The sequence below is a fragment of the Sebastes fasciatus genome, chromosome 9 (assembly GCF_043250625.1).
Source record: "Sebastes fasciatus isolate fSebFas1 chromosome 9, fSebFas1.pri, whole genome shotgun sequence".
NCBI classification, from domain to species: domain Eukaryota; kingdom Metazoa; phylum Chordata; class Actinopteri; order Perciformes; family Sebastidae; genus Sebastes; species Sebastes fasciatus.
Window position 1 is genome coordinate 13,430,326 of NC_133803.1, and position 23,710 is coordinate 13,454,035.

The window sequence follows — 23,710 nt, forward strand, 5'->3', positions numbered from 1 at the left end:
TGATTATCACCCCTCACTAAAGAATTTAAAAAATCCTTTCAGTTGTACCGTTTGAGGTGATTAACAATGCGAACAACGTCTGCTCATCTAGTTCACAGGGCTTGGTACTAGTGAATATATGTGCCTAGTTCAACTTTTAACTATGTTTATTTGCAAAGAAAATCATGTGACTCATTTTGACCTCCAATAGGTCAAAATGTGTATTTGAAAATATTTGAATAACCTGGGATCTTTAAATTGTACTTTTTTAAAACACATTTAAAAATTAACTTTGAATAATGCACATTTCTTATTAAAAATGGAAAAACAAAGTCTATCCCAGATGAATATTGTTTATAAGTATGTATTGTTGTTTTTCTATGTCTAGTGTTGTGAAAAATAAAGTTACTTGTGTATCATATGATCATTTTGTTTGTTTTGTCATCCATCAGAAAAACCTCTCGTGATTAAAAAACAAAGGTGTTCCCATTGTAACTCTCACACACATCAATTTAATTTAATTTTGGCTGCAAATTTGTCCTCAGTTGTTGAACTGCAGAGCTCCTCAACAAAGACTGTCTGGGTAATTACTCCATATAAAAAAAAAGACAGGAAATCCCACATTATACATTTAATTACTTAACTGGCTATAATTTAATATTCAACAAAACATGCTTTCTTACTGCCAGAATTCCAGTTCCACATCTCCATGGCAAATTGCGATCACATTTCATGTTGTTTGTGCATGCAGCATTATGTTTCCATAGTCACCAGTGTGATGGCATTAGTTGTTAAGTTGGACAGTGTGTGTGGTGTAACTACTCAGTGGACTCTCAAACTATATTCAAATGCCAAAAGGTGGAAAGCGAAAATATTCTTCAATGAGCAATGATGGCAAATGGGTAAGCAAGTCTTCATTTCAACACATAGTCAGATCATTACAAATCATAACATTCAAACCAGGCTGTGTAATTAGCTTTCCTTTCATTTTCTTCTCAGTTTGCTCATCCAGTTTCACCAGAAAATGAGACAAGGAGTCGTGAGGCTTGTACAAGCAATGGGATCATGCTGACTCAGGTTCAATCAGCATTGCCTCAGGCTTTGAACGCGGAGCGCTATCCTAAATGGAAAACTCAGCAGGTGTGTATAGTGTTTGGCTCGACGGTTCTTTTTTCACAGTAGCCTGAAAGATTTCATTGCACTTCTTATCAAAGCACTTCTGCAAAGAAAGAAAATGCCTCCTCATTTTATCCCATTCCACTGTATTAAGTTGTATGTATACTGTCCTCCCAATACTTTCTTTACAGAAATCCAGAGAATATCCATTCTCCGACCATGACAACAAGCATGCCTTAAAAGACAACGTCTCTGTTTTCACTCATGTGAGTATAAAGAGAAATTCAGGCCATTATGAAATGTTCAGATTAGGGCTGTCAATAGATTAAAATATTTAATCGTGATTAATCGCACGTTTTATATGTTCAAAATGTACCTTAAAGGGAGATTTGTCAAGTGTTTAATACTCTTATCAACAAGGGAGTGGTCAAATATGCTTGCTTTATGCAAATGTATGTATAAATGTATTATTTGAAATCAATTAACAACACAAAACAATGACAAATATTGTCCAGAAACCCTCACAGGTACTGCATTTAGCATAAAAAATATGCTCAAATCATAACATGGCAAACTGCAGCCCAACAGGCAACAACAGCTGTCAATGTGTCAGTATGCTGACTTGACTATGACTTGCCCCAAACTGCATGTGATTATCATAAAGTGGGCATGTCTGTAAAGGGGAGACTCGTGGGTACCCCATAGAACCCATTTTCATTCACATATCTTGAGGTCAGAGGTCAAGGGACCCCTTTGAAAATGGCCATGCCAGTTTTTCCTCGCCAAAATTTTGTGTAACTTTGGAGCGTTATTTAGCCTCCTTCTCGACAAGCTAGTGTGACATTGTTGGTTGAGCCCACTACAACCTAAAAATCGCAAGTTGCGGTAATTCGTTTAAGAAATTAGTAGCGTTAAAATGAATTTGCGTTAACGCGTTATTATCGCGTTAACTTTGACAGCTCTAGTTCAGACTAGGTCCATCACTACATTAGACCTTGAAAGGAAACCATATATTTTCCATATTGGTACTCTACAGGGTGTGGGACGCAGGAAGAGTCCTGATGATCACAGACAGTACAACTCCCACTTCTGCATGTGCCACGATGGAGATCGCAGCAGCCCTGGGGGGAACATCACGGTCCACCAGACCGACTTCACGGTGAAGCAGGCTGTTAATATTCCAACCAGCAACAGGAAGTTCCCCCGCAACCACAAGCAGAAGTCTGCAGAGGCAGCTTTGGCGCAGGCAAGAGAGCCTTTCATGTGGTTCGGACGACACGGCTCCAACCTCTCAGAGACCCTGCAAGTGCTAGCAGCTACCAACTGCTCAGCACCATCCAAGCCCTAAAAAAATACGAGTGTAGGGAGGTGTAGAGACAGTCTGTAACTATAACTGTACAGAAACGTGATTTAAGAAGTGATGGATGATTTTCACAAGATTATCATGTGTATTATTAACATGATATCAATGTTTAATTTTTTAAAAATGGTTATCGCCAATACCGGTATATCGCAATACCCCTACTCCATACCCCCAGATTTTTTTCATTGGACTTTTTTTTATGTTATTGTGTGATTTCAGAATGATATATGTTATTAAATAGGAGCAATTAAATTGTAGTTATGAAAGTATCTAAACACATTCATAGGCTACGTTCCAAACTGCATACTTTGTCTTTTTACTTTAGTACATACCGCAGTTGCCTTTATAAAGTACTGTTGAATTCAGCATGCATACAATTGGGACATACTACTTCGTCATAACATTGCGCCTTGAACCCACTTGCTCATACATCCGCTGTGCAGAGAATTGTAGGTCAGAATAGCTAGAAAAGGATGCTGGTTGCATATTGAAAAATGCGACTGGTTGTAGTAGGATATCCTGGTATTTTTTGGCATATTGCATTTGACATACTATGTATTGGAACATACTAAATCTTTTTCTTGCATACTAAATATTATGGTAGTATTGGAACGCACAGATAGATGGTCATGATTTAATTTATATTGGGGGGCCATTGTAGAGCTCTGTGAGAGACTGTTGGTAGTTCATAGTTTTGCCAGCAGAGAGCAGCAGGTTTGCACGAGTTATCAGTTGGTCTGATGATCCACTGAGTTGTTCAACAGCCAAGTTGTGTGAGAGATGTAATAACCAAAACCCCTGTGTAATGTGCATGCTCTGGAGAAAATGTGTCTGGGAAATAATTAGAAAAATAATCCAGCTATTTTTATTCAATGCATATCAACATGAAGACATTAAATTAGAGCATGTTAAATAAATTAAGCTTGATTTGAGTCATAATGCATGGGTTTGTTTCACTCCTGGGGATGAAAGGGATTGATATATATGTGTGTATACATGTGTGTGTGTGTGTGCATGTGTGCCGCCCCTACAAGAGAGGAAAAAGCGTGGGAGAATAACAGAGAACACTGCTCAGAGAAAGGCACTTAAGTGAAGAGTATCCCCAGCCACTTTCTCCGATAGCTGATGTTCTCTCCAGAGTCCGTTCTGACCAGCTGCTTTCTTTCTTTAAGTACCCACCGGGGAGATGGGTTTTTCTCACAAGCTTCTCTTTCAGCTGCAGTAATTAGCTGATCCACATACAGCGCCGACCTTGCAGGAGTTTGTTTCACTTTTTTAAAGGGTGACGTGCATCTCACGGTTTTTATATAGCAAGAGAAGAAAGCTGTGAGACCTCCATCTGGAGCTGCTGCCCTTTGTGGTTTCACTTTGAGATTATCTCACATGTTGCTGCCAAAAAACAGATTCCATGATGCAGGTGCACAGGAGCTGCAGGGCGAGGGGGGGATTGTAATGACCGTACCTTTGATAAAAAACAGGTGCACGGATGAAAAAGAGGTTACAGTTCTATTTTAACCCTATCTTTGTCATGGCACTGAAACAGAAACCTACAGAAACATTTTTGTGATCAGATCTAATGTATAAAAAAAAAGAGGTGCACAAGAGGAAAACTCTTCTTTGTGTTTGACAGTTGGTTCTGTCTGGTCTCGACTGGTTGTCTGCCACCTCTGTCCCTGTGGGTGCAGTTTGCAGACTACACTTTGATTGGGACTTGCCGCAACTTGAACAACTCCTCCGCACGGAAGCCACCAACACTTCATAATCAGACACTCTCATTAGCTCTGCCAGAAACAGCAGCAAGGGTTTTAATACTTCACAGGGGCGAGGAGAGCATACTGAAATTGCATGTCAATCATTACAGTCAGTATGGTTGTGTGTAATGTATGTGCCACGTTAGGCAAGATATATATATTTATATATCATGTAGAGGCAAAACCACAAGTATATGTAAATACAGCTGCTTGGTGGAATATCAAACCTTCTCCCAAGGACAAAAGACACATCTCAGTAAACAAGCATTCAACCGCCAAAGCCTTGCACTTCATGAATATTAAATCAGACACTTTGAATCCTACCTCTTTGGTGTTCGGAGGCCCTATAGTCTGGATTCTTACCATTCACTGTGATTTATTCGCAGGTGCATGTGTCTCTTTGATGTGTTGAGTTGAGAGGTTTTGCACCTGTTAGAGGGGGAAAAAAATGCTTTGAAAACGAGAGGTGGATTTGCCAGACAGTCAAAATGACAGCAACAGAAGGGAGATTTGTGTTGCACTGATAGATTGTGTGTGTGTGTTTTGACATACTCTTTTTGTCAAACAAAATCGTCTTTTTTGTTGTCTCGTGTCAGTTTTGGCATCTGCTCTGACGTTATGATGAAGTTGTGTGTGTTTTGCATTTTGTCCATTACCTATTCATTAAAGACTTGAAAAGAGAGTTGCCATGGAGATGTTTTGGTTACCTCAAATATTTTTCTGTTTATTCTTTTGCCAATTATAACTAATGTCTAGCTTCCTCAATTTCTTTCGATTTTTTTCCCTCTCTTCTTATATTCTTTTTAATAAGGTGTCAAGGCTCACAGTGTGACTCTTCCTTGTGTCGAACATTTCATCTTGTTCGGCGTCCTTGTGCATATAACGACTGTGAAGTCCAAAACAGCCTTCAAGACATAGAGTTGACTCCCTTGGCTGGGTTAAAGCAGCAATAGGCAGAATATTGTTGGCATCATTGGGCCAAGATTTCCTATTAACCTTTCAGCATATTGTAATTCAAGTGTTCTGAGAGAAAACTAAACTTCTGCAACTCCTCTTGGCTCTGTTTTCAGGCTTTAAAAAGTCTAACCCGTGACGGGAGGCTTTGGCCAATCACAGGTCATTTCAGAGAGAGAGCGTTCCTATTGGCTGTTCATTCAACGGAGGCAGCTGTCAATCACTTGCTAACTCCGACCAAACGTTCAAACTAGGGAGCGCTGATCAAATATGAATCAATATTCTGTTACTGTAATGCCTATTTCTCTCCTCAAATGTTTACAGAAACATCATTTTACAGCTAAACAGTACATTACAAGATGTTTCTGAAAATATTTGATACGAGAAATAGGCATTACAGTAACAGAATACTGATTTGATCGGAGTTCGCGAGTGACTGACAGCTGCTCAGAGACGGCAAGGCTCCAGCTCGGCTCTGATTGGTTGTTTTTCTCCAGTCTGTGAAATCTTGCAGATGCCATTAGGAGCACCGGAGGACACAGAGGCACATGATTTTTTTCAGATTACCTGTCTCATGCACTACTGTCAGGATATAGTGACCGTTTTATAAAAATAACTTTTTTTAATCATATTTGCTCCAATCCTACCCACTGCAGCTTTAAACTACCTAACTGGTGAGCCTCCCTCCAATCTCCTGTCAGTCACTCCACTTGCAGTCCCTGCCAGTGTCTTTTTTTTTTTTTTCAGGCAGCCAGTTGGTTAGTGTCCCCTGGCAGCCTAGTGGTCCTTGTTCCTGTAATGGTCAGGAGCCCTCCAGAGTCTGAGGGTGGTGATAAAGGTGGCTGGCTATCTAATTTCCACAGAGGACAAGATAACATCGTGAGAACATTCCCATCACTGGAGGAGTTTGTTCAGTGGAGATAAGCGCTCCCCAGCTAAGCTCTGTGGGTGTGTGTGTGTGTGTGTGTGTCTTTGCACTGTACATGTGTGTTTAAATGGAGCTTGTCAGCTGCAGTCCTGCTCCCCATGTTGCAGCTGTGCACTCCATGTACCGACCTGACATCATGGCATCGGGCAGCGCTGCAAAAACACTGCCTCAGAAGATCAGACCACTCTTTGCACTACATCGCATTCCTCCATGTATCTCTCAAACCTCCGACACAGTTTGCATGCTAATTTGTGTGTAGGTGGTGAGTATAATTACATTAGGCTGGTTGTAAACAAAGACCTGCAGCAGCAGTCTGTTCAAGTACCCCACCCACAAGAGAACAAGAAAATAGTTTATACAAGGATGGATGGATTTATCAAGCATATATATTATGTGAAGAAAATTTTATTCAGTTTGTAATAGGGCTGTCAAAGTTAACACGATAATAACGTGTTAATGCAAATACGTTTTAACGCCACAAATTTGTTTAAGTCATTAACTCAACTTGCGATTTTTGGGTTGTAGCAGGCTCAGTTGAAAAGCTAGAGTGAAGATACTGGCATCATATGAAACTAGAAAAACCTGGGGAATCCACGATACCATGTTATACTAACTATAAGAGTATTAAATACTTGACAAATCTCCCTTTAAGTTACATTTTGAACAGATAAAAAATGTGTGATTAATTTGTAATTAATCGCAATTAAGTATGGACAATCATGCGATTAATCACGACTAAATGTTTCAATCGATTCACAGCCCTAGTTTGTAAGCATAGCTGTTGTAGATGTGATTAAACAGCAAAATTGTGCTAAATAAGAGTGAAAAAGATTGATTTGGTTTAATTTATGTCCTGTGTGAATGTGAAATTAGATAACCCTAACCCTAACCCTACGGCTAATTAGATTTTGTAAATACTTTTTCAAGAGTAATTAGTCCTTTGGTTTCCTGATCTTGTGTTTTGTTGTGTATTTAGAGTAAGAGGCTACAAAGCAGAGACAACCTTGAGGCGACGAGAATGGACACTTCTATCTTACGCTTGGGAACACACTTCTTAGCTCAAACGGTTGCCACATTTGTACAATGTTACTGAGTATTTCATCACTACTTAAGAAGCTCCACCTCTTAGTGTCATCTAGTCTGCTCCTCCGTAACCTCAGCATCACAGCATTTTAATCTCATTAGGTAAAATGGAAAAATCTATTCCAATTAGAAGATCAGGAGCCGGACCGCACAGAATCTGCTTCTTCACACTTTTACATCTCTCAAACTTGACCAAAAAGAGGCTGATGAAAAACATTTCACCAAATGAAGTTAGTCACATTTGAGATGGTCTTTTAATTGGAAGAGACACACTTAAATCCTGTTTCCTCCAGTTGATATTTTCCATGCTCAGAGTATGGAGACTGCTGTTGTTTTCATGACTGTATAACTTCCTGCTTTCAGCTCCACTACATATCTACAGTGTATATAGTCAGCCATGGAAACAGCTTGAACATCTCACATAAACATTCACAGTATTCCTATTTCCTGCTGTAGGAGGAAGCGAAAACATTCATATAGACCTCGCAACAAGTCTAATTAACTGTTTTCACACTTCCAGTCAAAGGGGTAAATCTGCTTCATTTGCATTCTGTTGGAGGCATAATAAATATAAGCCAGCGACGGCATCCCTGTGTCTTTTAAAGGCTGCTGCGGATGTGTCAGAGGCCTTAATGCGGTGGAATATAATTAGACGTGAGTGCGGTCAGAGTGGTATTGTGTGGCTTTGTTTGAATCATATTATGCCATCTCAAAAGCGATGTTAAAAGACTGCTGCTGCACTTAGTGGAGGAGGTACATATGCAGTACAATGGCACACTCTTAACAATCTGACATCATTATCAAATGTAAATTACACTCCCGTGAGCTTCTCATTACAATATCCCATATGTAGCAGGTGTCATAAGTTGTTAAATTCTCAATTTAACACGCTCTCCACTTTTTAGAAATCATATGTGCTCCTGTAGAGATGTTGAAGTTAAATTAGCTGCACTTCCCTTTCTCAAGAAGGAGGAAACGTGTGAAATGCTTATCTAAAATCATAAATGAGGACACTACAGAGGAAGCTGGGTTATCAACACAGTGACAAATACAAGGGCATTTTGAATACTAACTAGGCTATCAAAGTTAATGAGATAGTAACGCACTGATGCAAATTTGTTTTAACGCCACTCATTTCTTTAACCCGTTAACGCAACTTGCGGTTTTAAGGTTGTAGCATTAGTTTGTAGCGTAGTAGCGTAGTTTTAAAGATACTGGCATCATATGAAACTAGAAAACCTCAGGTATCCATTGGTACAGTGTCATACTAGCTTATCGCAAAGTAGGCTGAGTAACGCTCCAAACTTGTGCTACATTTTGGCGAGGAAAAACTGGCATGGCAATTTTCAAAGGGGTCCCTTGACCTCTGACCTCAACATATGTGAATGAAAATGGGTTCTATGGGTACCCACAAGTCTCCCCTTTACAGACATGCCCACTTTATGATAATCACATGCAGTTTGGGACAAGTCATAGTCAAGTCAGCACATTGACACACTGACAGCTGTTGTTGCCTGTTGGGCTGCAGTTTGCCATGTTATGATTTGAGCATATTTTTATGCTAAATGAAGTACCTGTGAGGGTTTCTGGACAATATTTGTCATTGTTTTGTTCAATCATTTCCAGTAATAAATATGTACATGCATTTGCATAAAGCAAGCACATTTTCAAGAGTATTAAATACTTGACAAATCTCCCTTTACGGTTCATTTTGAACAGATTAAAAATGTGCGATTCATGATTAACTATGGATTAATCGCGATTAAATATTTTAATCGAATGACAGCCCTAATAGTAACAGATTATTTGATAGAATAAAAAATTTATGAATGTTTGGACTGAATGAATAAAGATGTTCAGAGTTTATTTTGATGTTAAAGACTAAAGCAAAAAAAAACATAAGCATTTTAGTACGCATGCAGGACCACGTAAAAAGGAAATGCTATGCAATAAGGCGATTTGAGCATGAGAGACTGATTCAAGGTTGCAGTGAAATATTCCTTCAAATGAGGCAAAGAGTGGAGCAGCATAAGAATAACCCATCTTTAAAGATTAACATAACCCTTGGAGGTGTTATTGTATCCCCGTAACCGAGTCAAGACTTGAGCAGGTGCAGAACAGCTCTCCCTCTCTGTGAGTTACTGCATTAAGTCCCTCAAATTTAGTAGCACAATCATGAGCCTCCCGTTCACTCTCAGGAGTAGAAGAATCGCTTTGCATTTTAAAAAGGTCAAACACTCAGATCTCTGCCAGGAGGAATTGAGGGAAGAAATAATGTCTCTCTGCAGAAATATGCAGTCGCACACTGCTGATCCTCTCAAATACCCATGGTACAGTGAAGAGATTAGAGGTGTGTGTGTGTGCGTGTGTGTTGACTGTCATCCTCTAACAGCTAGTGTATAAACAAAGGCGAATCATAATATCAAACCCTAATGTGGTGCACATTTTAATAATTTTCAGGATTGTATTGATTTAGAACAAACAGATTCTTATGCTCGTGACTGGAGTATAATAATATAAAAAGGGGGGAACATAGTCATATAATATGATTGCTATTTGAAATTTGCAGAGACAAATATAGCACAGGAAGGTGATTTACTAAGTGACCTATAGTAAACAGAGGATAAGCTTATAATTAGCAAACACAGCCTTTTGTAGGATTAAAACTGTAACAATAAAGCCGATTCTTATATTCAAAATGACAACAAGAGGGGAAATCTGTCACATGTGACTAATGCGTTTAGGAAACCTACAGTACTACATCATACATGTCATTTTACATCATTACATAATTCACCAAATCACTGACTTGGTAATTCATCATTAGATTTTAGTGAATTTAAAGGTTGTGTGTGTAGGATTTGGCGGCATCTCATTGTGTGGTTGTAGATTGCAAGCCAACTGAGTACCCCTCCACTCACTCCTCCCTTTCCAAGACTACGGTCATGTGAGCCGCCGAGTGTGAAACCGTGGTAATAAAGTTTGCCTCGCTCAGAAGCCATCCTTACCATAATAACACTACTTTAGGAGCAATATAAGTCATACGCCGGCTGGCGGTACCAAGGTTTTGCACTCTGCAGTTCACGTTACCAAAGTTTCACAAGTGTGTTAGAGAACTACGGTGGCCTTCAGGTAATGTAAAACCGCGAAAGGCTCTCTCTAGAGCCAGTGTTTGATTTGTCTGTTCTGGGCTACTGTAGAAACATGGTGGAACAACATGGCAGACTCTGTGAAGAGGACCCGCCCTTTGTAGATATGAAGGGCTCATTCTAAGCTAATGCCGGGTACACACTACACGAGAATCAAGACTTTCCAGATATTCCTGTGGTGTGAGATATGTAATAAGTGTTTTTTACACCTCAGAAATGGAGGACCAACTTGTTAACTTGTGGCAATAACATTGGTGTTTATTTAATATGTCTCCATGACTTCATCCATCCATCCTTTGTGAATTTTCAGTACAAAGTAGAACAAAACATCGCTAATTTTTCCTGCCTGTCGTCTGCCGTGTTTGTTTACACTAAAGTCATGTTTGATCGTGAGAGATTTTGCGAGATTTCACTTTTTGTTTTTAGTCGGGACTCACTGTTAGTGTGTGGTGTGTTGTTCTGGCCAAATCGTTGCTCTCCACACAGTATAGGAACAAAACTGTTAAATTCAACATAACATGTCATTATGTGTGGGGTCTCTCACATTTTCAATATCTGTTAATATTTGAAAAATCTTTAAGTGTGTGCCAGCCTTAACGAAAACACAACGATTCTTAGTTTCAGGTGATTGTACACTAATGAAAAAAAATTAAGAATATTTTATTCCATTTCTGCTAATAGATTCCTTGAAATGTTTCACACTATTCCTTTGAGAGTTTAAGTGCTTTTGTGTTTGCTGTCTTATTCATTTGGGAGAAAGGGATGCCTTCATCTAAATCAAATTTTGACTTACAGATAAAACCTCACAGCAGTGATTTCAAACAGTTCAAACTGTCTCTTCCTCCTCCGTCCCCTCTGCTGCCATTGCAAACATATGCTTCAGTTGGTGTCCCCTGTTGGCTGGTGTCGGTCTTTGGAGTGTTTGGGTTCATGCCCAGTAGTTACATTGTGCTGGAGACAAAATGACCACAGGGAAAGACGCACTCAGGACAGGGCCAAGAGCCCCCAGGCCTGGGACCACACACATACACCCAGGGCACCATGGTACAGAAGCTACAGCACAACACAGAAGGGAAGAAGGTATGTAAATGATTCATCCATTGCTACCGGCGATTTTCTTTGTCTTTGTAGAAAGCTCCATTCAAAGACGACGATTTTGCTGGAAGTGTTGGATATGCAGAGACTAAAGTGACCAGGAAATCCAAAGATGCTCTGTGCCATCTGTGCTGTGTTATATATGGCCGGCGCTGCTGTGTGAATGAATGGAGGGTCCACAATTATTCTGCTGCTGAGACTGGAGCTAAAAAAGGGAGAATATGGATTGCATGTTTTAAGCATGACATCAAGGCACAGCTGCAGTTGCTGCGTTCTGCACCTGTGGCATGAAGAGGAGGAATGAACAGATTAAGCATGCAGTTGAGTGACGAATCTATCCATGTACCTATGTATTTATCCATCTATCTGTTAGTCAACTGGAACAATTACAGCCAGGGCCGTATAGGCAGGATTTTAGACATACAGAAGTCGACTCTCAAGTCCCCCCAACACAGTCATAACCCATTTCATAAAATATTGACCCCACACCAAAAAGAAAGTCTGCATTTCTAGTATTTTTCATATCTTATGACTATAACTTTGCATGTAAATTTGATTTGTTTGTAGATTATGGAAAGCAAATCCCCTCTAACACGCTTAATTTTTTTCATAGAGATCGATAACTATAAGAAATGCTGAATGAGAGATTGAATTGAGTGACAGAAGAGAGTGGAACTAAATTAAAAACACGTATTTAAGTGAAAATGTATTAAAACATCAAGTTAATATGGTTTGCACCACTAGTTAGCTAGCCTGCCTAGTTTTTACTTAAAGATTAGTTGTTGCTAAATGTTTGCACCCAGTAGGCCTGACTGTCTAACTGTTTAGATTGAAGAGATTGGGTAGCCTACTTATTGTTAAATATGGTTGACACATCTGACCCGAAGCTTGATCACAATGTTGTTTAAGAGCACCCAAGGGATGTTCTGACTGTATGGGAACATTTTCTGTTTCACAACTGAGAACACTACAATAGAATAAAGCAAATTTGGGTATAAAAAAATATTAATTAGAATTAGGACTGTCAAAGTTAACGCGATAATAACGCATTAACGCAAATTTGTTTTAACGCCACTAATTTCTTTAACGCATTAACGCAATCAATCTTTTCTGGGGGGTTCGGTTTTAAAGCTAGAGTGAAGATACTGGCATCATATGAAACTAGAAAACCTAAAGAACCAACCACGTCATACTGGTTTGTCGCGAAGGAGCTTAAATAACACTCCAAACTTACGCTAAATTTTGGTGAGGAAAAACTGGCATGGCCATTTTGAAAGGGGTCCCTTGACCTCTGACCTCTATATATGTGAATGAAAATGGGTTCTATGGGTACCCACGAGTCTCCCCTTTATAGACATGCCCATTTTATGATAATCACATTCAGTTTGGGGGCAAGTCATAGTCAAGTCAGCACACTGACACACTGACAGCTGTTGTTGCCTGTTGGGCTGCAGTTTGCCGTGTTATGATTTGAGCATATTTTTTTTATGCTACATGCAGTACCTGTGAGGGTTTTGTGTTGTTTATTGATTTCCAATAATACATATATACATCAAGGTCAAGGAAAACTTTATTATCCCCTAGGGGCAATTTGTTGTACAGTCAGCAGTACCACACAGTCATCAAACAAATACAATAAACACAATAAATAGCCTATTAAAGGCAATAAATACAAAAGCTTACAACATACAACATTACAGGGCATTGTTTAGGAAACCAATGGCAGACGGAATATATATTTGCATAAAGCAAGCATATTTGCACACGCTAATGTTGATAAGAGTTTTAAATACTTGACAAATCTCCTGTTTAAGGTACATTTTGAACAGATAAAAAAAAAGTATGATTCATTTGCAATTAATTGCGATTTAATCATGGACAATCATGTAATTAATCACGATTACATTTTTTTAATCGATTGACAGCCCTAATTGGAATTCTTCATTTAGTTAGTGTTCCCCTTTAACTAAAGACGGTGCTTCAAGTTTTAATGGTGCAGCTCAATTTAGTAATTTAGAAGTTATTTTGAAGTCTACACAAATAGCTGGTCCTTATAGTATGCAACCTCTACTGCTCCCATATATATATATATATATATATTATTTTTTTTGCTTATATAGTTGCCATATACCAAGTACTTCCTTTATTATTATACTGTATATTATTTGTAAATACAGTATTATTTTATTTTTAATTAAATTTTTTTGCTACTTAACTTACTGTTTTCTTAATTTTCTTATTGTACTTGTATAACCGGTGTGACAATAACCATCTTGAATCTTGAAACTGCAAAATAACAATAAAGAAAATAATAAAAAATACATGACCTCAGTATAGCTATAGGCCTATACCTCTCTGGTTATATAGGAACCAATAACATTCAGTGTATAGGCCACATGTATGTGAGTATAGGATATTGTATTAAGATAACATCCAAAGTTACACATCCTGGTTATTTTACAGACTGATTTCAGTATTTGTAGACTCAATCTAATTAAATCTGACTACCTTTAGAACAATAATTAAAGCGATAAATGGTTGAATGAACGTTGGCTTTAGTCAGGCACTGTGGAAGAGACTTTGCAACAGTATTTAGACCTTCGGGGGAATCAAATTTACATGCAAAGTTATAGTCATAAGATATGAAAAATACTAGAAATGCAGACTTTCTTTTTTGGTGTGTGGTCAATATTTTATGAAAGGGGTATGGCTCTGTTGGGGGGACTTGAGAGTCGACCTCTGTATGCTAAAATAATATTTTGAAAAACAAAAAAAAACAACAAGATTGGCCAAGACTTCAAATCCCCATCTCCATCTCCATCAACTTCAAGTAGTGTGTCTCGTGTGTGCTGTGTGTGTGCGCGCTTGGGTCCTCGCGCATGTGTGTGTGTGCGAGGGAGAAGCGGGCTAAAGGCTCCGCCTCACTCAAAAAAAGCGAGAGAGAGAAAAAAAAAAGGAAAAGCAAACTGATACACACCTCTCAATTCTGGCAGGAGGAAAAGAATAGGAGTGTTTATGAAGCGTAGAAGTAAACAGCAGGAGAAGCAGGCGCGCAGAGAGCCGACGTGTAAAAAGCGACACCAAAACCAAAAGGCACCACCAGCTCCGGAGATCGTCCCGTTGCGTTCAGGATTATAAGTTTTTTGTGTGTCATCTAAAAGGTGGATCATGATCTAAAACCCGAGATATAACAAGCAGCATTTTTGAAATGCGTAGCGTGCGATGCTATTCCTGGAGCCCCCAAAGCCGACGCTTGAACTCTCAGTAAACATCCAGTCGAGGTAGGATTCAAGATTATTTGCAAAAAGGAATATGTTCGGTGTGGTGTATAGTTTGTAAAGCGAGCTATACTCTCGTCGCTGCCCCCATGTGTCCCTGCGCCATCAGCAGCGAGGAGGGACAAGAGAGAGAGAGAGAGAGAGAGAGAGGTGGGAGTAGACATTATAGTCGATCCACTTCATAGTGATGTGGGAATAAAGGCTTTATTAAGTTCCTATAATGAGCTGGGCAGCTACACAGAGCTTAATGGTGGACACATTAAAAGATCCAATTAAGAGTTGTGAATATTGATAGGATCCTTTTTTTCAGAAATGCATTTTAAAGAGTTTGATTAAAAAGTTTTGGTACAAAGTGTGTAGCATTTCCCTGCTAGGATGTGCACTTGTAAGCAAACAAATCCATGTTTGAACTTCACTTTATCATCTGTGTGCTACTAATTAATGCTTATAATCAGTGAGCCAATCAGGCATCCATATGGGCACCTGTATGTATAGAAACAGCAGGATAATCCTCCAAAGTGTGCATTGATTCTCAACTCCTCCTTTTTTTTCTTTTAATTTTTTACTGCATTTGGAGGCTCCAGTGGAAGAAAGATTCAAGTGGTGGTGGAGGAGGAGGAGGAGGAGGGCGGCTCCATTGTCTGGCCAGTGAAGGGGTGGGGATTGAGGCTGTATGCAGATGTGCTGCTGGCAACGGACATCTGCTCTCCCCCTGTGGGCATTGTCACAACAGGCATGGGGAACTTAAGAGTGGAGCCAAAAGGCCCTTTTGTTAATGATATGCAGGCCATGGCCCGCACCCTTTCCAGTTTGCATTTGAATGTTTATTAGTGTATTTACCTTAAAAATACATCAGTTTGCTGATGATGCAACAGATCCACTACTGATAAGTTACTGAGATTTTCCCACCTGCTGCAACAAAACCCTCCCCTTTCACCTCTCCCTATCCTTCCCCCTCATCCGCCGCCTTCAACTCCGCTGGGGGTTGAACTTCCTCTCACGTCTTTGTGGGGCCTGCATGTCTTCAGATATGAAAGCTGAGGCCTCCCAAGGCATCACAGTGCGAGCATCGCAATGTACATGGCAGCTCCTATCAGGGCCTTTTTTGATTTATCCCGTACCGAGGAAGGAAAAAATGCCAAGAAAATGCAAAACCGACGCTTTAATATTTATGATATCATGCATACGGCTTGACGGCAGCTATCGGTGTTGACGTGTGTGTTTGTATTGGAAATCAGGAGTCTCATTTGCCTCAACAGATATTCCCCGGTGACCGGTGGAGTCGGTGTGCTGTGATTACGAACATGATTTGTGCTTGTAGAGAACACTCGTTGTACACGGCTGATCTGCTGTACAACATGCTTGTGTAGGGCCTCATTTGTGTGTTTCCTGCTGTATTCTAACACGGAGAGGCCGAGCTATAGGGAGCGAGCGTGCACCGATGCAGGAAGAGATGATGTGCTTTTGAAAGCACAGGTGCTGTCTCACACTTTCGCTCGTTTGGCATGTGTTTTTTTCTTTTGGACACTGTTATGTTTATTCTGTGAGACTTTGTTGCATCGCGGCCTTCTTTTTCTGTCGACACGAAGAGGAACAGAGAGAAATCTGAATCGTGCATTGGCTGCCTGTTTTTTTGAAGTCGCAGAAGCAAAGCAATTACAATTGGTTAATCATATTCTCAGAGCCTAATACTCCATTTAACACAGTAATTTGGACGCTGCAGAAATAGCTCTTGTGAACTCTTCGGAGAATTCCCATAATGGCCGAGCCACTAACGGCTTCTAAAAGTTCCCATAGGAGCTGGTTTGAGAAGATTTTACTGTCATGTGATTGTGCTATGCATTGTGGAGAGGAGGTAATGGGTGTGAAATTACACTGTGCCATCTGCAAGGGAGGCCGCAAATGTACAGGTTGATGTCACTCAGACATACTGCTTTGTGAAAACCACAGAGCGAGGAGGATTTGGGATTTACTACCGGTTTCGATGTGGCTGTGATTAATCTTTCCTTAAGTAATTCTTAGTTGTTTCTTTATTTGAGAGTTTTGTTACAGGCGTTCAGCTATAAGCCAGTTTAGCTTTTTTTTTTCAGTTTCATGATAGAATATTTGAATGTAAAACATCTTTGTTCCAAAAATTCCCTTTGTATTTCTGCCACGCAGATCTTTAGACACAATTCTCAAATAGCATTAAAGCTGCAGTAGGCAGAATGTTTTTGGCATCATCAGGCAAAAAAATTCATAATAACCTTTCAGCATATTGCAATTCAAGTGTTCTGTGAGAAAACTACACTTCTGCACCTCCTCATGGCTCTGTTTTCAGGCTTTAAAAAATCTAGCCTGTGACGGGAGACTTTGGCGAATCTCAGGTTATTTCAGAAAGAGAGAGCGTTCCTACCGGCTGTTCATTCAACGGAGGCAGCTGTCATTCACTCGCAATCTCCGATCAAACGGTCAAACTAGGCAACGCTGATCAATTAATATTCTGTTGCTATAATGCTTATTTCTCACCTCAAATATTTTCAGAAACATCTTGTAGTGTACCGTTTAGCTGTAAAATTAGAAAGTTTGCTCCGGCTGGTAGGCGGTGCTTGGTATTTCCTCAACTGATCTCAACATTGCTGCCGGGTCACAAACTTTCCCATTTTACAGCTAAACAGTACACTACAAGGTGATTCTGAAAACATTTGAGGCGAGAAATAGGCATTACAGAAACAGAGTATTGATTCATATTTGATCAGCACTGCCTAGTTTTACCGTTTGATCGGAGTTCGCGAGTGATTGACAGCTGCTCAAAGACGGCAAGGCTCCAGCTCGGCTCTGATTGGTTGTTTTCCTCCGGTCTGTGTTATCTGGCAGATTAGGAGCACCGGAGGACACAGAGGAACATGATTCTTTTTTCAGATTACCTGTCTCATGCACTACTGTCAGGATACAGTGACCGTTTTATAAAAATAACTTTTTTTAATCATATTTGCTCCAATTCTACCCGCTGCTGCTTTAAGTAATCCTTAGTTGTTGTTTCTTTCTTTGAGAGTTTTGTTACAGACGTTCAGCTATTTCATGATAGAATATTTGAATGTGGAACATCCTTTGTTTCAAAAAAGTCCTGCTGTGTTTCTGTCACACAGATCTTTGAGACACACTTCTCAAATAGTATTAAGGCTTTGATGATGAAAACAAGGATTGCTCTGTGAAGAAGTAGTGCACTTTGCAAATTGGGAACTGTGTGCTTCAGATGCATTTACAAAGAGGGGACAGTTGTACTTCAGTTATTCTTTGAGCAACTGTTGTGCTGCGTCTCATGCTGGCTGGTAATAGTTTTGTCTCAAAGAAGTTTATGTAATTGGTGCAAATTTCCAGCACCTGTTTCTGGCTTGTTATAACTCGCTCTGTTGCGTCTTCGTCGCTTCCGAGTCTTTCGTTTTTTGTTTGCGGTTGTGAAGGATAGTTTTGGGAGAGTGGATGTGGACCACAACACACAGCAGCAGGTGTCTGATTCTCTTCACTGATAAGACTGGTTTGCCCAGTGTGCTTAAAAGATATATACTACTGTAGGTGCATGCTCACTCTTGTCTGCCTCTGATGTGATATATACAGCATGAGGAAATGGATACATCCTCGGCGGTTTGCTCTTAAGTGCAGTCAAAGTCTTTTTTCATGTTCTTGCAGCATCTCTCTGTAGCTTGTCTCTGCCACATTGGCATCCTACCGGCGTGTTTATAAGCCAAAAATAATTCAGTTTTGCTGGCCAGAAAAACAGGCAAATTATAGTCCACTGCTTGTATTTGAAATTGATTTAATTGAGACAGTCAAACATGAAACTGCAGAATCATATTATCCACACGTCGTTGCCAAATCTTAAATGTTAAATTCAAAGTGATAAACTGAATAGGTTGCACTGTTGCTTGTATTAGATTTTCATTATTTTGTCTGATCACTGCTGTATCATTTCCCTGGACGTCGTGTTTACATGTAAACGTTCAGTGGCTGCGATTCTTGTAAATATAGCGTTGCAGCTGGTGTCAAATTTAAGATCAAGCTTTAATCCTAATTCTTTAAGATCTTTGAAGATTTTTCTCTTTGAGTTAAAATTCGGATTGACGTGTCATTATAGGAGGCTAATAATAAATATTTTTTCATAATTGATCCAGTATGTTTCGATTAATCAATTATAGGGCTGGGCAATACTTTACATCAATATTATATTGATATCGTGATATAACACTAGATATTGTCTTAGATTTTGTATATTTTTTGTATTTTTGATGTAATTTTCTGAACTTACCAGACTATTCCATTTTTTTTCTTTACCCACTTAGTCATTATATCCACATTACTGATGATTATTTATCAAAAATCTCTTTGTCTAAACATTTTATGAAAGCACCAATCATCTACAATATCGTTGCAATATCGATATAGAGGTATTTGGTCAAAAATGTTGTGATTTTTGATTTTCTCCATATCGACCAGCCCTAATCAAATAGTAGTCTTTAAGCAGAAAATGGTGAAAAATGCCTAATCAAAAGTTCCAAGAGACCAGGGTGACGTCTGCAAATCGCTTGCTTTGTCTTCTCAGTAGGGGTGGGAGAAAAATCGATACAGCATAGTATCGCGATATTTTGCGTGGCAATATTGTATCAATACACAAACGTCAAGTATCAATCTTTTATTATACTGTATAAACTAACCTCTTAACAATCCCCACCACTATTCTGTCTTTCAGAGGTTGTAGCGGGCTGAAAGCTCAGTCTGAAGGGTAAAGTGAAGACACTGGTATTATATGAAACTACAAAACCTAAAGAATCAATTGATACCAAACGTTTCATGTTAGCTTGTTGGAAAGAATGCTAAATAACGCTCCAAAATTATGCAAAATTTTGGCAAGGAAAAACTAGCATGGTCATTTTCAAAGGTGTCCCTTGACCTCTGACCTCAAGATATGTGAATGAAAACTGAGTGAAACTGTATCTTATTAGATAAATCAGATGTTGACAAACTGTGTAATTTGCACCATTTCCAGCTGGAGCTGCTGGGCCGCGCACACCGGCTGTGACCCCTCAGTCCTCCGCACGGCGATTACCTCATTAATGTTATGGTCCCCTTATAGCATTGGGTTAAAATTGCCAAATAGGCGATTTTGCTTTTTGCTTTGACACCAAATCCCCCGCCATCGTCTCGTCTGTCAACTCTCTCTCGTCCCGTGTGTGTGAAATCTGACTCCTGCTACTCTGTGCGGAGACACTTTCACTTTCAGATTGTAGCGTCCGTCGTGCGACTATGTATCGATAGCACGCCGCTGATACGCCCAAATTAACGTAATGGGTTTTGTTTCTATAAAAAAAGCGAAACGACGGTGGGGGGCGGTTGGCAAGTAATGTAATCGGTGTATGCCCGACTTCCGTGTAACACCGGTAACACAGACTACCGCGGCAAGCCTAGTGTAGTCTACATGTAGGATGTGACGGTTGTCCTTTGTCGTATTTTTCCCGCCCCTCCTCCAGTGGGATTGGACGGCTGGGTTAAAATTGACAGCGTCAAGCGCAGCGTTTTACCTCATCATGCTGCTGCCGTTTTACCTCGTCATGCTGCTGCCGTTTTGTAGCATAGTGTAAATACGCGGCGCTCCCATTGCAAAGAATTCAAAAAAGAAAAAACGTGAACATATCGGTTGTGGCGGATGCTTGCCATCCCCTGCGGTTGGCTTGTCAGTAGCACAGAATTGCAATATTGCGACAGCCCTAGTAACACCTATACTAAAAGGTCTGCTGTGGAAAAAGGCCCCTCTTTTATATGACTGTAGCCTACAGTATAGCGAGTGTGTGTACAGTATGTTGTGGATGCATAAATGAGCATTTCTCTAAATTATTAACTCATTATATTATTGGAGAAAAGCGCTGGGCGGCAGTGGAGGATGTTTACTGTTCCCTGTATTTATGACCATGGGAGTTTGCTCACACCACTTGGCCGTCTAATAGCCTCCCACCTGGCGTAAACCATCACGCTGTGTAGTCCCTGCTCCTCCTTAATGACTGGCTATTTTCCTCCAAAGAAGTCCTAATTGCTCTCAACCGCATGCATGGACATTATGCCAGAGATGGATGGGAGCGAGGAAGGGGGGGGGGGTGGGATGAGGATGGATGAAGGGGCGTAGTTTGCAGATCTTAATAGGGATGTAATACACTGTCTTTCCAACATGGGAAAGCGTGTGTGCATTTGCCAGCAGGAAAAAAAAAAAAAAAGAGTTCTTCTCCCACTCACCTCCCCTTTCCTTCTCTTGGCATAGCCAGAGTTTTTAAACACCTGCCATTAACTTTCATGCAAACCACAGAGGATTAGGAATGAATAGTGGCACCGTCTTCCAACTATGTGTGTGCATGTACGCGGTTTGTGTCACTTTTGCAGGAACTAGCAGAGACAAAGCACCATCTGCACGCAGCAGGCTGTCCTGACTGCCTGCTCCTCTCGCTGGGGCAGAGAAGAGGCTTTCTGTGGGCATTGTTACGAAACCGACTCTGCTGCCGCTGCTGCTGCTGCTGTTGCTGCTACGCTGGTTGTTAATGCTGACAGCTAATAATGTCCTCCTGGATGACTGTGCCTTGCTGGAGCCAGAGAGGGGAGATGAAGAGAGGCAGGAAGTGAAAGACAGAAACAGATAGAGGGGAAGATACCAGTGGGGCGTGCAACTCTCTCTCTCTCTCTCTCTCTCTCTCTCTCTCTCTCTCTCTGTCCGAGCTAGTGAAGTTTCCTGAAGAGGATTACACACACATATATACACACACACACACAGTGAAAATACATGCATATTGTGCTTTAGTTCCTCTTTTTTTTTTTTCTTCCTTCCTTCCTACTCGCTCACTCCTGCCTCAGCGTCTCAGGAGGGAGGTGGGCAGAGGAGGAGGAAGAGGAGGAGGAGGAGGAGGAAGGGGTCCATTGTGTCTCAGCAGAGCCCCTATTGCAGTCCAGCTGACATAGACTTGTGTCAGGAGGATCCATCCTGCTGATGTGAGGCAAGCTGTAAACTGAAAGAGATGTCTAAAATGCTGAAGTGGGCCCCGGCCAGCGGAGAGATGGCTCTGTTTGTTTGCCATTCTGCTGAGCACCACTTCACGGAGAAAACTTTTCTGCCCAAATTTGCTGACGGGGGAGAAAGAAGGGGGGGGGGGGTTTCGGGAGTCACTTGTGGGCACACACAGCTCTGCCCATTGTGCGTCTTTGACATTGACATTTGGACATGGTGAGGAGGAGAAAAAAAAGAGTTAAAAAGCTTACTTTTTTTTTCAGCTCTCTCTCTCTTACCACACAAACTGTTTTGCCACTCCTCACAACACTCAGAGACAGCAGTCATTGAACCTTCCAACTGCATGAATATGCATGATAAGTCCGCTTTTCTTCTCTGCCCTCTGAGCTGTATTTTTTTCTTTCCACCCAGAGACCTGTCGTGTTGTGTTTGATTGGCCCTGACATTTGAAAAGGTCCTTGAATGCAAAAAAAAAAAAAAGTTGTTTATGACAACTGGAGAACTCTCCTTGCAGCAGAGTAAAAATGGCATTTTGAAAGGAGCACAGCTCCTGCATATTTAAATGCTAATGGCTCTGTGAATGTGCAGGCTAATAGGATGTTTCAATCTGGAGTAGTGCAGTATGTACACTTTGAGTATGCAGGCGCACTGTCTGAGTGCTACTTCTAATAGCTCTGGAAGGTGCATCAGCTCATTTTATTAACTGATTATGTGGAGTCTGAAGTTTTTTTTAAATAAATTATCACTTTCCTTTTTACGGCAGCGTGGAGATTATCTCAACACGGAGGCACAAAGAATAGACTTGTGTTCAGAAGAAAAAAACCCTCGGGGAAATCTGTTTTTTGAAATTCTGGCATCTGTGGTGTATTATCGCAATGGTTATGATGCAGATAAAGTTTAACAGCTTGTTTTACAAGCTTGCTGATGCCGTGTGGCAGAGTTAGAGTGCTAGTGTTAGACATGGCCCCTGGGGCTCTGGCTGCGCAGCCCTGTAGTGAGGCGTCGAGTCCTTGGCTTTATTATGAGCTGTTTTGTTAGCAGCAGCGAGCCACAAGTCCCGCGGATCTCCTTGGACTTTGACCTGCTTGTGGAGTGTTTGGTCTCATAGTCCTGCTTGCTCTGTAGCTTTTACATTGTATGGACACAGGACAATTGATGATGTCATTAGATAAACATTTGTATTTGAATTTGAGCCTGTTATCCAGTTCTGATCGTAGTACTGTTCACACTACAAAACTTGCTGTCTTGTAATCGGGAGTCTTAAACTTGTTGTGGTTTCCACACTACATGACTGCCTGGTGACGGGGTCACACACTACAAGATCTTTCAGCGGGAGGAATCCCTGATGAGGTCTCCAAACTACAGTACATTTTGTCAGGAAACACATGAGAAATACACAGTAAATGACGTGATACCATACGCGAGACACATTGCTGATGTTGTCGTCGGCACATGTGTTCACAAAATTGCCTGTTTCCACTAGTTCCCACACTCTTTTTTTACTATTTATTCCTCAATAACTGTGCTCCGTGTTGCAAATGCAACACATGCAGTAAATTCCTATCGGTACAGGCGACCCCTCCTCCTCCAGGTTTACCCTCGACCCGTGTCTTGCGCTCTCATTGGCTGCAGCTCGTGGCCGGAGTCCGCAACAGGTCCAGATATTAAGCGTGCTGGATATCTGGAATTTGTCTGTGAGGCGTAGGCGAGCCTCTTTGCTCGTGTCTGTGAACAGTTCACGCATGACACTCGAGCGCCGAGGTGCGAGCGGCGAGCCAACACCGATTTGCCTCTGATCTGGGCTTTTGTCGGGGAGCTCTAAACACTGTCGGGGAGCAGAAAATCAGGGCTAAAGTCATGTAGTGTGAAATACCTATTAATTGATAGTCATTGTTTGATTTGTTAGTTGAGAGCCACAGGAAACAGGGGTTTAGGTAGATGGGACGACGTGTGTAAAGATGTACCGATTGCAATTTTCTTGGCCGATTCCAAT

General features: G+C 40.7%; 2 protein-coding genes across 5 annotated transcripts in view; both read left to right on the plus strand.

Moving 5' to 3' along the window:
* Window positions 1–711: 711 nt before the first annotated feature.
* On the plus strand, window positions 712–11,762 carry tex36 (testis expressed 36). 2 transcript variants are annotated; one of them, XM_074646143.1, is made up of 5 exons: window positions 712–881; window positions 979–1,119; window positions 1,287–1,361; window positions 2,132–2,341; window positions 11,455–11,762. In XM_074646143.1, exons 1-5 carry the CDS (start codon window positions 828–830, stop codon window positions 11,707–11,709), a joined length of 735 nt encoding a protein of 244 aa, XP_074502244.1. In that variant the 5' UTR covers window positions 712–827; the 3' UTR covers window positions 11,710–11,762. The 2 variants fall into 2 exon arrangements, with proteins under 2 accessions (XP_074502244.1, XP_074502245.1); XM_074646144.1 differs by lacking the exon at window positions 11,455–11,762 and having other exon boundaries at window positions 727–881; window positions 2,132–3,390.
* Window positions 11,763–14,372: 2,610 nt separating this feature from the next.
* Window positions 14,373–23,710, plus strand: part of LOC141773944 (C-terminal-binding protein 2-like) — a 91,666-nt gene continuing 82,328 nt past the window's right edge. Inside the window, exon 1 of one of the 3 annotated variants that reach the window (XM_074646140.1) lies at window positions 14,373–14,699. The gene's annotated coding sequence lies outside the window, so the exon portion shown is untranslated. The remainder of the gene's footprint in view (window positions 14,700–23,710) is intronic. The other 2 variants (XM_074646138.1, XM_074646141.1) reach the window with 2 other exon arrangements.

Bases quoted from the DNA above. Each gene is read 5' to 3' on its own strand.
- tex36 (XM_074646143.1), top strand. From the start codon at position 828: ATGCCAAAAGGTGGAAAGCGAAAATATTCTTCAATGAGCAATGATGGC. The intron at 882-978 runs GTAAGCAAGTCT...TTTTCTTCTCAG, and splicing joins TGAGCAATGATGGCAAATGG to TTTGCTCATCCAGTTTCACC. The intron at 2,342-11,454 runs GCAAGAGAGCCT...TTGTCTTTGTAG, and splicing joins CAGAGGCAGCTTTGGCGCAG to AAAGCTCCATTCAAAGACGA.